This window comes from Belonocnema kinseyi, chromosome 6, assembly GCF_010883055.1.
Source record: "Belonocnema kinseyi isolate 2016_QV_RU_SX_M_011 chromosome 6, B_treatae_v1, whole genome shotgun sequence".
Taxonomy (NCBI): Eukaryota; Metazoa; Arthropoda; class Insecta; order Hymenoptera; family Cynipidae; genus Belonocnema; species Belonocnema kinseyi.
The window spans coordinates 142,116,239-142,131,073 of NC_046662.1; the positions used below are offsets into that span (position 1 = coordinate 142,116,239).

Consider the following 14,835-nt stretch of genomic DNA (forward strand, 5'->3'; position numbering starts at 1 on the left):
GTGTGCCTCCGAGCCTCACTCTGGCCTTCAAAACCCTTTCCCTGTGGTGAGGAAAACCGAGGACGATCCTCCCAAAAAACGGCACCACACTGGGTTCTCGCACTTGCTTCCCTATATAAAAAACTGACTTCAAATATTTCAATTTGTACGAAGACAAGAATAACCACATACTTCCTTCATTATCTTCATTAGGACTGAAGATGGCGCGCTCGCATATTTATTCACAAAAGACGAATAATTATTTATATTTTGCAAATTTTTCGACGGCAATCTGGTCAGAAATGTTTGATGTACCACCAAGAGTTTTTTCAGATTTTTTCTATCATTTTTTTAACAAAAAACTATGCTTCAAAGTTCACTGTTTTCAAAACCTATCAAATTTCCTTACTTTTAATCAGATTTTCAGATCTGTAAGCTACAAATAATTTTTTGGAATATTACTTTTCGGCTCATTAACGTATAACATTTGCACCTTTAAACTGATACCTCTTTCATTAACCTACCATTTTTTCTTGAGCGGTTATTTTAATGGAAATTCTCTATCTGCTTTTGTGACCGGTATAGGTAACTGTATTAGTTACTATCATGCATTAATGCACCTTTATTAATCATGAATTAATCAAACGACATTGCTGAAATATAAGTAAACAGTCTGATCGGGAACGTGTACCTATCACTTCGCAACCGACTGCCTTGGTTGAGTTAGAGAGAGGCAATAAAGATTAGGCACCCTTGATTCGTTAAATAACAAATGCAAATGTGTTGATTGTGTCTATTAATTGAAACTTTTAATTTTAACTTTTCTTTTCGTTAAAATTGATGGAATTTGAAAACATTAATTCCGTTGTAGGATTTTCATTCACGAGTGATCAGTTCGTGAAAGAGAGATTCTTACAATGGAGTTAAATTCATTTCCTAGACTTTTAATAATCTAGACGAGAAAGGGCTATTGCAAGATGTAACGAGAAAAGGGTTTAGAAATCGAAATTTTTTTAACTTTTCCGGATTAATTAATTCGCACACCTTTTGTTACTGTTTTGCCTATACTAAAATCAGATTGTGAATAGTTTCAAAGAAATTTGTTACTAAAAAACGTAAATATAATTTTTGAGGTTTTAGAGAAATACTGAATTTAAATTTAGATTAAATACACTGAATTTAAATGAAAAAGTGACAATCCCACCGCTTCTACCAAATCAGCTGTTACGTCCCGAGCAAAAGGCGAGGGTAGTTTATTTATGGGATAGGTGTAGGGAGGTTAAAGGGCTGATTAAGTAAGGGTGGTAAAGCCTGACTATTATTTAATGTGGGATCGTTGTCACTTGTCAATCCTACGGGCATTGCGTGTTATTTAAAACTTAAAAATTCGACAATTTTTACAAGTGACAGGTCTATTTATTAGAATATAAGAACAGAATATCAGTTTACAGAGAATAATTATAAAAACTTACGCTACCTTTCAGTCTTAAAAGGGCCAGAGAAGATTTGTAGTGTCGATGATATCCCCGATGATTTGTAGAATAGCGACGGAATTCTATCGGGTTTTTTAGTTTATGCACAGGAAATATTCAGAAATCAACGTATACGACGACCGAAAGCCGAAGGGATTTAGATTAACTCTTAACACTTCGTACTATTTTACGATGTAAAATAACAAGTTCGCGACTTTACACAATGCGGTTCTTCGTTAAGGAATATTTCACGTTTGTCAAATTGATCGCGACTTTATCCAAGTGGTTCGTACAACTAAAGTTTAAGTTGACAGTGAGACTGCCACAAACTGAAAAACAACCACCAGGGGTGAGTCTGGGGTTTGTATAGGAATAAGCTTCTTGTAAAGTCACGTACAATACAGAAAACTCGACGAGGCACGTACTGACAAAGTCTCGTATCTATCTGCTCTCGTTGTATATATTTCCAACATACTCTATCATTTTAATTTTAGTGTCCCGTTTTTAGCTATATTGATTTCCTTATTATTCTTTTGTGATTTAGTTACATCAATTACTTATTTCAACTATATAGTTATATTACTACTTTTCAATTTTAATTATAATCGTTTTGTAGTCTTAGATGGTATAAAATTTGATTACCCTTCATTATGTGGATTTAATTACTGACATATATCTAAATGACATATTTCTAAATTACCGATGCTTTGAATTAGTTGGTATACGCATGGTAATTCACGGGTAATTAGATCGAGCTTACTACTTCTTCGACCGTTGCATATTTATCATCGGTCGTAGTTTACTACTCATAGATTACCATACAAGTGATAACCTACTGCTTTGAAGTTGATGTTTTTATCATTTAAGTTTTACGATGAGGATTGAAATTTGTTTTTAAATTTTGAGGCGCTAACAGGGAGGGGGTTTCTTCAGGCTTCCAGAAAGATCTAGGGGCTTCTGGAAAGATATCGAAGCTTTTGGAAAGATCTCGAAGCTTCTGAAAAGATCTCGAACCTTCTGGAAATATCGGGCTGAAACTTTGGAAAATGTGTTCGAAGAGAACAAAGTACGTTTATGTACTTTATTCGAGATCGACTTTCGCAAAAAATCATTGCCGAAAAAATCAAAACTGGATACATTTTTTGAACCTAAGAAATTTGTTTCTAAACAAAATATCGGCCTCAAATTTTGAGAAATGCAAGAGCCAACAGTAAGGTATATTTATGTACATCATTTGAGGGTAAAAGATGCCAAAAACAAAATAGTTGAAGATATTTTTGACATATTTTCTCCCCCAAAGATGAACTTTCTACAAAGCAGTTGAGTTTTCGACCAACAAAGATGAATTTAACAAAATATGTAGTTAAAGTTTTATCAAAATATTTAACTTTTTTACCAAAAGACAAATTTTCAGTAAATTCATGCACTTTTTAACTAAATAGTTAAATTTTCAGTTAACAAACTAGTTTTCTACAATAAAAAAAGGAATTACCAACCATTTCAGGGTTGCTACAAGACCTGGAAGACCTGAAAAAGTGGAATTTTTAAAAGGTGTTTGATATACCTGGAAAATTCATGGAATAATATGGTTATGATTACAGAATACTTTTTCACTTTGATACAAATATTATTAAAAATTGTATTAAATTTAATGAAATTGGTTGATAAGCCATTATCTGTGCATTATTGTATGCTAAAATTTAAAAGAATATTACTCAAAGTGTTGGAAATGCGTTTGTTGTGATTAGTATTAATTTAAAAAAGTTTGGGCGGTTTTAGTTTGATGAGAAATCGCACAAAATGAAGCAATATTCATAGCGGGATTGAGTGTAATGGTAAAAAAAGGTCACTGAGTCACTTCATTATTTGTTTAGCACCAAAAACGAATTATAATTCACTAACAAAAGAGTGTCAAAGTTCCTGCCTTCTATAGTAAAAGGTTACATTAAACAAAACAGTTATAGAAATGTAAGACGAGTAAATATTCAGACTCGCGCGCTTTGTAACAATTTACAGACTGACCCTGACCACCTCAATATTTCTAATGGCGAAAAGGTATATTGGCGTTGGCATGATAAGAAAGGTACCTTGTAGACGAAAGAAAAAGAGAAGAGAATACTTACGCGAAACATAAACACTCATACAATAAAAGAATACAAAAACCGAAATGAAATATCCGGAACATAGTTGAAGGCTGCCGAGACGATATTCGTTAAATGTGACAGGGCTTGTTTTTCAGGGTTCTTGATTTTTCCTGTGGATATAAAGATATTCACTACATTCTTGGGAATGCTTTTCTTGTGATTATTGTTCATTTAAACATTTTTTTGCGGTATTAGTTGAAGGCAGCCGGGACGGGGTTCGTTTAATGTGGTAAGGGTAGTTCTTAGGGGTTGCTGAATATTACTTTGGCGAAAAGAATATTAGCCAGAGTGTTGCAAATGCGTTTCTTGTGATTATTATGAATGTGAATTTTTTTGGCAGTTTTATTAGTTAAAGGCTCTCTAAAGGTTGTAGAGGTAGTTTTTCAGGGTTGTTAAATATTACTACGTCAAAAATGATATTAGTTATAGTCTTGGGATTAAGTTTGTTGTAATTATTATCAATTTGAAACTTTTTTTAAGGTTTTAGTTGAAATGCTTCTGAGACGGTGTTCCTTAAATCGATGGATTCAACAAAGAAAAGGTTATATTTTCTAAATTAAAATTATTTCTTGAGAAAAAGATCATCTTAAGCTATTAGAGGGATCAGAATAAGAACTCTTAATTCAAGAACATAATGCTAATTTTTAGCTAGGTGTTAATGGTACAAGTAATTATTTAAAAAATTTTTAATATATCTGCTATATCATCAGAGATTGTACCTTACCGACAGTAGATCAACCCTCCAAACCATGAAAGCAGAAAATCTACACAATATCGATCAAGTTAAGAATCTTCAATAACAGAAAATGCTTAACGTCTTAATAAGACTAGATGGAAAATAATATTTTTTTAATTAAAATTATTTCTTGAAAAAAAGATCCTACTCCATCTTAACTCTATTGGGAATCGAACCACAAGACTTCTGATTTCCGGTCAGGTTCTTTTCCAATTAAGCTATTAGAGGGATCAGAAGATTCTTAACTTGATCGATATTGTGTAGATTTTCTGCCTTCATGGTTTGGAGGGTTGATCTACTGTCGGTAAGGTACAATCTCTGATGATATAGCAGATACATTAAGAAATTTAAAAATAATTACTTGTACCATTACCACCTAGCTAAAAATTAGCGTTATGTTCTTGAATAAAGAGTTCTTATTCTGATCCCTCTAATAGCTTAATTGGAAAAACACCTGACCGAAAATCAGAAGTTTTGTGGTTCGATTCCCAATAGAGTGAAGATGGAGTAGGATCTTTTTTTCAAAAAATAATTTTAATTTAAAAAATATTATTTTCCATCTAGTCTTATTAAGATGTTAAGCATTTTCTGTTATTGAAGATTCTTAACTTGATCGATATTGTGTAGATTTTCTGCCTTCATGGTTTGGAGGGTTGATCTACTGTCGGTAAGGTACAATCTCTGAAGATATAGCAGATACATTAAAAGGTTATATTTTTATTCCCGTTAAGAATTAGGCTAACTTAATTTAGCTAAGTTTTCAGGAAGAATGAATAATCTATTATTTTTTTAAATATTTCTTACGAATTTAAAATTTTGGTATTTTATATTACGGTTTGTAATGTAATTAAGGCTCCTATAACTTTCAAAACAAGAAATTTTAATAGATTTTTTATTTCTTTTAACACTTTCAAAACAATCTGCCTGATTTGATGTGGATTCTATCATAACTATATCATCAACTATTTTTTTCAATATTCGCCCTTTTTCGTTGAATCCAACTGGTTGATAAATCTTTTTATTATTATTTAAAACTAGTTTTTTAACTGAAAATTCATGAATTTACTGAAAATGTTTCTTTTGGTAAAAATTTGAAATATTTTGTTTTAACTTCAACTACATATTTGGTTAAATTCATCTTTGTTGGCCGAAAATTCAACTTTTTTACAGAAAATTCGTTCTTTTGGATTGAAAATTCAGCTTTTATTGTAGAAAAGTCATATTTCTTAATTCAAAATTCGTCTTTCTTAGCTGAAGATGAAATTTTGTGTGGGAAATTCAACTTTTGGGGTTTAAAATATATCTGTCTTCTAAAAAATTCATCTCTTTAGACTTGAAAATTCAACTATTCAACTATTTTGCTTTTAGCATCTTTTACAGTTAAATGATGTACATAAACATACTTTACCGTCGGCTTTCGCATTCCTTAATAGTCAACACCGATATTTTAATTATAACAAAGTTCTTAGGTTCCAAAAATGCACCTAGTTTGGATTTCTTTGGAAATAATTTTTTTAGAAATTAAATCTCGAATAAAGTTCATAAACATAGTTTGTTGTCTTCGAATACATTTTCTTAAGTTTTAGTCCCATATTTTATTTACAAAAAAGATCTTAGAATCAAGAAAAATTCAGAAAATTGAAAAAGTGAGGTCGGTAAGGTAGGTATTTATGTTTGTCACATGCCCTTAAAGCACTTATTTTTACAGCAGGTTCTAGTTAAAGTTACGGAGTTGAAAACATTGAGGCCAACGGTTAGCAACATTTACTGAACTTCATATAACCTTCATATAAGCTTACAAAATTTGTAAGCATTTAATGAATTTAATGCAGTAAGTAGAATTATCGTGTAAAACAATACAGTGATTATCTTATTTGCAGCCACCTCCAACAAATCTGTTGCGCTTGTGGAATTACAGGGAACATGGGTAAGGGGCCGCACTTGAATTATGTAACAGCTCAAGGGGGTGGGAGGAGTCGAGAGATTTTGTTACCATTTTTTATGGAAGGGGGGGGGGTCCTTCATTCTGGCACGTTATGTTTGGAAATTCGCAAAGGAAACAAACAACTCGTCGTAATTATACAGAAAATTAATATGAATTGAACTTTACACGCCAAAGAAACCTGGTGAGTGAAAAGCGAACTTACCCAACTACAATTTTTTTAAAGTCAAGGCATATTTTCGAGTTTCGTAAATGAAGTTTTGCGGTAGCACTGATATAATATTCTTGTTAGCAATGTATTTGTTTTGTTTGCAAACGCTTCCACCTAAAGATTATATTTGTAGTTACAAATTTTATTATTTGTTTGAAAATTTAACAATTTTGTTAAAAAGTCATCCTTTTTGGTTTAAAATTCAACTATTTCGTAGAAAATTTACTTTTTGTTTAAAATTTAAATTTCGGTGATGATAAGTCAACTGAAATCTTTTCTGGAACGAAAACTTAACAATCTTTCTGTAAATATATCTTGAATTAAAAAATGTATCTATTTAAGTATAATTTGTATCTCTCAGAATTTTTTTTTAATTCACTTAAAATTCTATATTTTGTACATAATTTTGTTTGAAACATTTTTCGAAAATCAATAAACTGATATTAAATACTCCAAACGATATGCTATCACGAAAATAAAGCTAATTATGAGACTTGACTTTTTCACTTCAAATGGAATGCTATTAATTCTATACATCATAGACTACTTATTTTCAACGTTTCCGAAAGTTTGCACTTAAATCTGTCACTTATTTTACACTTCTACTCGAGAACAACTTAAAATTTATGTAAAGAAGAGTTTCAGTAGAAATATAGCAAATAATTCTCAATCGTACAATTTTCAATGGTCTTGTCGACGTGAAACTATTGATAGAATCCTACAGAGAAGTTACTGAGGACAAATCAAGTAAAAAATTGTTACAGAAAGAAATTTGGTTAAAAATTGCTAATATACTGGTGAAGCACGACGACAGTGGGAGCATTTTGAGTTACTGGACGATGTAATGAATGATAAGCCTCAAGTTTCACCTGTTTCAGTGTCTTCCAATTTGAAGGGCTATCGTGAACGAGTACAAGACAAGGCCGGAAACGTTACAGAGAATGACAAAAACGAGTCGCAGATCAACACAAAATTTACAGAAAAAATGAAAAGCTGCACAAATAAAAAAAGAAACAGGAAATTCGTTAACACAGAATCAGGAAATGATACATCGAGTGAGGATGAAAAACAATCAAATGAAAAACGTACGAAATATCGAAGGAGGCAATCAAGGGGAAAAGAAATGTGCCTTTTGGTGAAGAAAAAGCATGAAGATGATAAAACATTGAGGGAAAGGTTTGTTTCAACCTTCGAAAAGTACGTTCAGCTTGTAGGATAGTAGTATTATTGTACTGACGTCCTGAAGGAGAAAATGCTAATCGGCATCAGTAGATAGTCACTTTAACAGGGCGTGACTATAATAGTAAGACTTTTTTAATTTTTGCACAAATAATTTTCTTCGTCTTCAGCTTAGTGCTATCAGAACATTGCAAGCACATTTTGTTGGGTGCAAAGATGAGTAGGCTGTAGTTTCGTTTATACTCTGCCTACTCTTCGTATAAGATATATATTCACAAATGCCAATATTCGTAATGGTAACTTTTTTCTTCTTATACTTGATCGTTAAGAAATAATAACGCGGTTAGGTTACAAAGTCAATGGCAATCTTCGTAATTTTTAGTTGAGTGATGTAAGTGCATTGTGAGTACATTTCGTTCAGTCTAATAAAATAAGGTTGTCGTTTTGTTCATACCCTGTCTCTAAGATTTGTAGAATCCAAAGATTTAAGAATATTAATATTTAAATAGTAATGAGGATTCTAGTTTATATTTGCAATTGATGTTAAGGAAATCATATTTTTGTTTTGTTGCAAAGTATAAATTAGATTTTTTCGGTTTACTTATGTAGAATGGCTTGCGAGTGAATTTAGTTGAGTCTGACACAAGGTACACTTCGTTTTTAAAATCCTTACCTATTGTTTGTGGAACCCAAATATTTAAAAATCATTTTATTTGAAAATTCATCAGTTTTGTACAAAATTAATTTCTTTCCCTGAAAATTTAAATATTCAATTTTTAGTTGAATTGAACTTTTCTTGTTTAAAATTTCACAATTCGGATGAAAATTGGTCTTTTTTAATTGAAAACTCGACTATTTCGTTGAAAATTCACGTATTTTAAATAAAAATCGATTTTTCGCGTGGAAAATTTTCTTTTTCTTTGAAAGATGATCTTCTCCTTTAAACATTCTTTCTTTTGTTAAAAAATCAAAGTATCCCAGTTAAATCTTTATCCCTCTAGTTGAAAATTCATTTTTTGAGTTGGAAATAAAATTATTTGGTCGAAAGTGAAACGCTTTCGTTATAAATGTTCGAAGACGCAAAATTTTAGAAATAAATAAGGCGAGTTTGCGGAGTTTTTGCAGAGAGTTAGAGTTAAGAAAGTATAACGAGTATTATCCACTGGATGTGACAGTTGGAGGTTGCTGAAAAATGGAAGATCTAAAATCTGCATACGTAGGACAAGTAGTCAAGATATGAAACAAATCCTTTTCTCCACCAAGATTGCATATTGGACAGTTTCTCGATGGCTCATACATAAATTTAAACTTACCGATCTAAATACAACCTCTAATTGACCCCAAAAGCCTGAGCTGAGCAATTGTGCTTGTGACATAAAAAGGGAGACGAAAAGTAAGATAAGATTGAATGCCTGGTACTAATGCCAAGTGTGGAAACACCTGTAGCAGCGTACGGGATATCTTTGGTCCTCCATTCCCCACAGCCTTTCCAGCCAACTTAGAGTTATCTTAAAAATATAATAAGCCAATTGTAGTCTATCAGTTTCGAGTCGCAAGGCATAATTTAGCGTATAAGACGGAAGGTTTAACACCCTCTTCCAGAGATTTGATTGAAGCTTTTCGATAATTTCGGTATATCTTAAACCCTAGACTGCGATACCATAATACAATACACTGAGTGTGAGACTCCAAGAAAGCGTGACTTTAGTGCACCAAGCATCAGATCGCGGTTTCTTAGGAATTCCTTTAAGTTTGAGATTAACAAAGCAAAAAGAGGAGGGCTGACAATCTCGCGCTGCAAAACCCTAAGAGTAATCTTAACTGACGTTGTAGGGCCGGACCCAGTCCTAATAGTATGCCTCCAATGCCCTTTCCCTCCAGCCGAATTTCTTATAATCAAAAGAGTTATTTAACCCATCATTTGAAGTTAAAATACGATCAGCAATTTTAACAACCACTGGTAAATAGTCTGATAATGTAGGAATCCCCAAAACCGAAAAGTCAGAAATCAAACCCAAAGAGTTCGCATAACAGAAAATGAGATCTACCATACTTTAACCTGATGGCCTATGCAACTATATTGTGCTGGGGTATCATTTTCAGAGCTGCCATTTAAAACAACTAAATTATACCCCTTTAAACAATTTATTAATGCCTCACCTCTTGGGTTGATCTCTTTAACAAGTCAAAGCTGCTGAATATCAGGCAGCATATTGTTGAGAGAATACGGATACTATCTGACGCTAAGAGAAGTCTAGAGCGGAGAAGGAGGTGGGTCAGAGAAAATCAACAGTTTCTCTGTGCCCCATCTCGACTCTTCCAAGACCCTCCAGTTACTATCGACCAGCCGCTCAAACCAGAGGAGGTCGAAGTACAGCATAGACTGGACGAAGACTTAGAAAATATAAATAGCTTCAAGGAGCTATGTGATGCCCTCATAACATCTGATAAAGAATGCCCTACCATCACTACCGAGGAGGTGAAAAAAGTATTAAGAGGGATGAAGAACTATTCCGCACCGGGACCAGATTGTATCAAGACCTTCTGGTGGAAGTAGTTTTCTTCAACCGATCAGCATTTGGCCCGTATTTTACCCTCAAATTTAAAGTCGGAAGAGCTAATTACGGAGTGGTTAGTGGACGGGCGCACAATACTCCTGCCGAAAATAGGCAAATTAGCTGACCCCAAGAATTACAGGCCAATAACTTGTCTGAACACACTGTATAAGATATTTACAGCTGTCCTAAATGATAGTATTGTTCAAGAAATTGAACCTGTGTGGAAATAAATGTATGAACAACGAGGCTCAAAGAAAGGCGTAGCGGGATGTCTGGAGAACCTGCTCATCGATAGATGTATCTGCAAAGATGCAGCATTGTACCAGCGTGACCTATCGATGGCCTGGATTGATTATCGGAAAGCTTACGATTCGACCTCCCATAGACTTATCATATGTCTTTTGGAAAGCTTAAAAGTTCATCCGGAAATCATGAGGCGCATAGAGAGATTGATGCGGCTTTGAAAAACCAGATTTACTATCCCATCTGAAAAAAACGTGTGACAACTAACAAGGTCACCTTTCAGAGATGTGTCTTTCAGGGTGACGCCAGGAGCCCAATCCTCGTATGCCTTACATACTTATGCACTTATTGTCACTATCTCTAGCACTTCGCCATTGCTATGCACCATTGCCATGCGGAAAATCTGCAGATCGAAAGTACAAGGTCACTAATGTATTTTACACGGACGATCTTAAGATCTATACTAAAAACAAAGAGCAACTACATCTAGCTCTAGGCATTGTCGAACGATATACTAAGGAAATTGGAATGGAATTTGGGTTATACAAATACGCCAAGGTTTATTTGAAGCAAGGAAAACTAAATGGCATCCCTGGACGTTCCACAGAGCTGCATTTAGGATATGACACCTATAAAGGATACTCTCCAAAGCAGATACAAATGTCTCATCCGACAGATTTGGTCTTCCGAACTGTCGGCGAGGAACAAAGTATCTGCAACGAACATGCTTGCCGTCCCGGTACTACTCTATTCATTTGGAGTAGTTCCATGGACGAAAAACGAGCTCAGATCTCTTGATATCGGGACAAAAAAGGTTATGCACACTAGAGGCCTGCATGGTTCTTCTTGACTTCAAGAAGCGAACCATGTTCGTTATCGAATTTTCGGCACCAGCTGATTAAAACATCATAGCGAAGGAGAATGAAAAGAAAGAGAGGTATAGAGAGCTTGTAAGGGAGTTGCAACGATTGTACCCGGAATATTCTGTTAAACTAATCGTCCTTATCGTCGTCGCTCTTGGAGGTGCCAAGCTTTCACTCGTTAATAGCATGATAAGCATCCCTGCGTATCAACAATATTCTGAAACACTTGCGGGAAAAATGCAGAAGGCGGTCGTCCTTGGGTCGCTCCGTGTTCTCAGGGTGCACGAAAGTTTTTCTGGATAGTCGTATTGATTCCGTTACAGACTGTAACCACCTATCTCACGGTCGTGAGACGTAATTATGGCTGAAACTTTACAGCGATTTCGCTTGGGTGCAGTTTTTCAGATTAGCACCCGCTCCCGAAGAAATCCTGCTGTTGTCCTTATGACAAATTTTTAATTATATCTATACGTTATATATACGTTGAACGATGAGCGACCACAGGAGATAGCTTCTGCACAACCGCACTAAACCACTTCAATGAACCAATATCTTTAGGTTGGGTAGTAGCACCCACAACAAGAAATTGCAAAAAAACACTAAAATCCAACCAAAGTTACTTCACGAAGGTAAAATTCGTCCTTTAAAATTTAAACTAAACACAAAACTGAGCCAAAAATCACGGCTTTTACTCCGACCATCACCCGAAACAATATTTCTAAGGCAAAAACGTCACAGCTCCAGACATGCGTATTTCGATGACGGCGCCATATTTACCACCTTTTAACTGGAAATTAAACTTATTCTAATTGAAAATTCCATATATGTAGTTGAAAATTCATATGTTTGGTTGAATATTATTTTTTTTACTTGCAATTTAACTATTTAAGTTTTGGCTGGAAATTTAACTTTTTTAGGAAAATTAATTTTTTGTTGGAGAATTCAACCATTTCAGTTGAAGATTCATTGTTTAAATTGAAAACTCTTATGTTTGATTTAAAATGAATTTTTCTAACCAAAATTTTACTATTCCATTTTCGGTTGAAAGCTATTGTTTTTTGAGTTCAAGATTCAACTATTTGGTTGAAAACATGTCTTCTTTAATTAGAAGTTCAACTATTTCGTTACAGATTGATGTATTTTGTTAAAAAATTGTGTTGTTTGGTAGAAAATTATTCTTTTTATTTGAAAATTCATCTTTTTGGTTGAAAATTCAAGAGTTCCAGTTAAATATTCATCATATTAGTTGAAAATTCATTTCTTTGGTTTACAATTTAACTATTCCAATTGAAGATTCATAATTTGATTTAAAAATTCATTACTTTGGTTGAAGATTGAACTATTTTGTTAAAAATCTGTTTTCTTGCCGAAAATTAAATTTTTTAGATGAAAGTGTAACTATACTATGCTTTGTAAGATATTGATGTTTTTCCGTGAAAAATTTAAGTATTTGTTTCAAAATTAATTTATTTTGCTTTATTCTGTTGAAGTATGTTTAGAATGAACGTGATGAATTAAAATACATGTTTACGCTTAGCGGGAAGTATGAATATGTTACTTTTAGTTGACCGGGAAAATTGAAAAACATGACCGGGAAAAGCCGGGAAATGACCGAGAATTTAAAATCGTCCGCCGAATCGCCACCCTGTATATACCTACCTATATACTTTCTGGTTGGCAAATGTCCATATAGCAATGCACAATTGCTTTCCTGGACACATTCTAACAGATCCAGACTTGTGTGGATATAAGAAGGGCCAATCTTAGGAGTTCCAGAAATGTCGCAAGTGTTACCAACTGCCCAAACTAAAAAGTGGTGATTTTTATTAGCAAAGTTTCGAGACGTAGAATTTACTTTTGAAAGTTCTCTGAAGAATTCCAGTGTTGATCTGTGCCCTTATTAAAATTTTCAGGATCACATGAATAATTACTTGTTTACAGAGTCAATAAGTAGTAAAAATAAATAAGTATAGGTTTGGAAAAAATGTAATCAAGTTTAGAGATGTAGACTTTACTTTTTAGAGTTCATTGAACAATTCCGTCTTTAATTTTCGTCAGTTCAAGAATCTGGAGTTTCTTAAGTGATGGAGGTGACATTGATCACCAAAATTCGATAAGGATACTTTTTGGAAAAAAATTTTTACGCCTTCAAGACAACACTAGCTAATTTTCCCTTCAATGGCGAACTAAAAAGAATACTTTATTTGACCATTCTCGAAATACATGTGAGTGGTGGGAATGGCGAAATAAGAAAAGTAGTTCATTTCCACATGTAATTAAAAAAAGTTTGTTTGAATAGAACAAATATTTATCTGAATCAAAAAATGTTTGTTTGCCCGTATATAAAAACAAATATTTCTATCAGTATAAACTGCAGTTTGTTTAGTTATGGAATAAACGATATTCTTCAACTCCTATAGATTTTTTAAAAGAAAAATAACAAATCATAATGATTTGTTATGGAAACGTAAAATGTAACTAAAAATTGCAGTTTGTTGAAAAGTGTTTCTGAACATGACAGTTGATTACTTCGAACAAAATTATTTAAAAACTACTCTTCTTATTTCGCCATGGAGACTGGCGAAGACTGACGTCAAATCCTGTTTGATTATAAAAGACCGTCCGGACTAGACGGTCGCGTATACGCAGCCTATTTGAAAAATTAACCTTAATATTATTTTTATAATTATTCGGTGAAAATACTCGAGAAACATTTCTAAAACATAATTTCTAGAACACAAATTTTAGCCAAAAATTTTGAGCGAAAATTAGTTCACACTAGGCGTGAGTCAATACCTTTTTAATTGTTTATTATCAAACGACTAAAAATGAACTATCAAAAACTCTCAAGCGGCCAATAACAATTCTATGCACAAAAAGGCCTGTTTTTCCAAAGTCGAGATCCCATCGTCAGTCAACTCATTATACGCCTTGAAAGACTTTTCATAATTCCACTCTTTGGTTTCTATTTTTAAAAAGTAATTAACAAATTATGCAGTTACAAAAAATTATCTCACCTTCAATTTCTAAAATACTTTTTAGAAATAAAAACCAACGAGTGAAATTGTAAAGAATATTTCAGGGAAGAAAATAAGCTATAGCTCTTTAGAATGAGGTGAAAATTTCTCATTTTTAGACTGAATAAAAGTTCAAAATGTTTGATTATGTAATGATTGTTAAATAAATAATTATAAATCAAATAATTTTTTCCCGCTATTGGATTTAACTTTCAAAAGTGATAAAAATCTATTCTTTTTTTGGTGCCATTCTATAAATTCTATTTTCACTTTTGAGGTTATGTTAAAGGGGCAATCTTTAATTACAACCAGAAAGATGTTTTTATTTTTCGTTTAATGAATACATTAATTATTTACTTCGTGTTTGATTTTCATACGTGAAGGGAAACAAACAAGCTTTGTTTCAAAACACATTTTAGCAACATAAATGATTACGAGGCCAATAATTACAAGATTCGAAGAATATATACCTGACAATAAATGCAAAGGTA

The 14,835-nt window shown here is 33.1% G+C and overlaps 1 protein-coding gene across 1 annotated transcript in view; it reads left to right on the top strand.

Moving 5' to 3' along the window:
• The first annotated feature begins 1,674 nt into the window (after positions 1-1,674).
• Positions 1,675-14,835, top strand: part of LOC117175632 — a 31,832-nt gene continuing 18,671 nt past the window's right edge. Inside the window, exon 1 of the mRNA XM_033365341.1 lies at positions 1,675-1,800. Within this exon, the coding sequence (XP_033221232.1) occupies positions 1,675-1,800 (126 nt within the window). The remainder of the gene's footprint in view (positions 1,801-14,835) is intronic.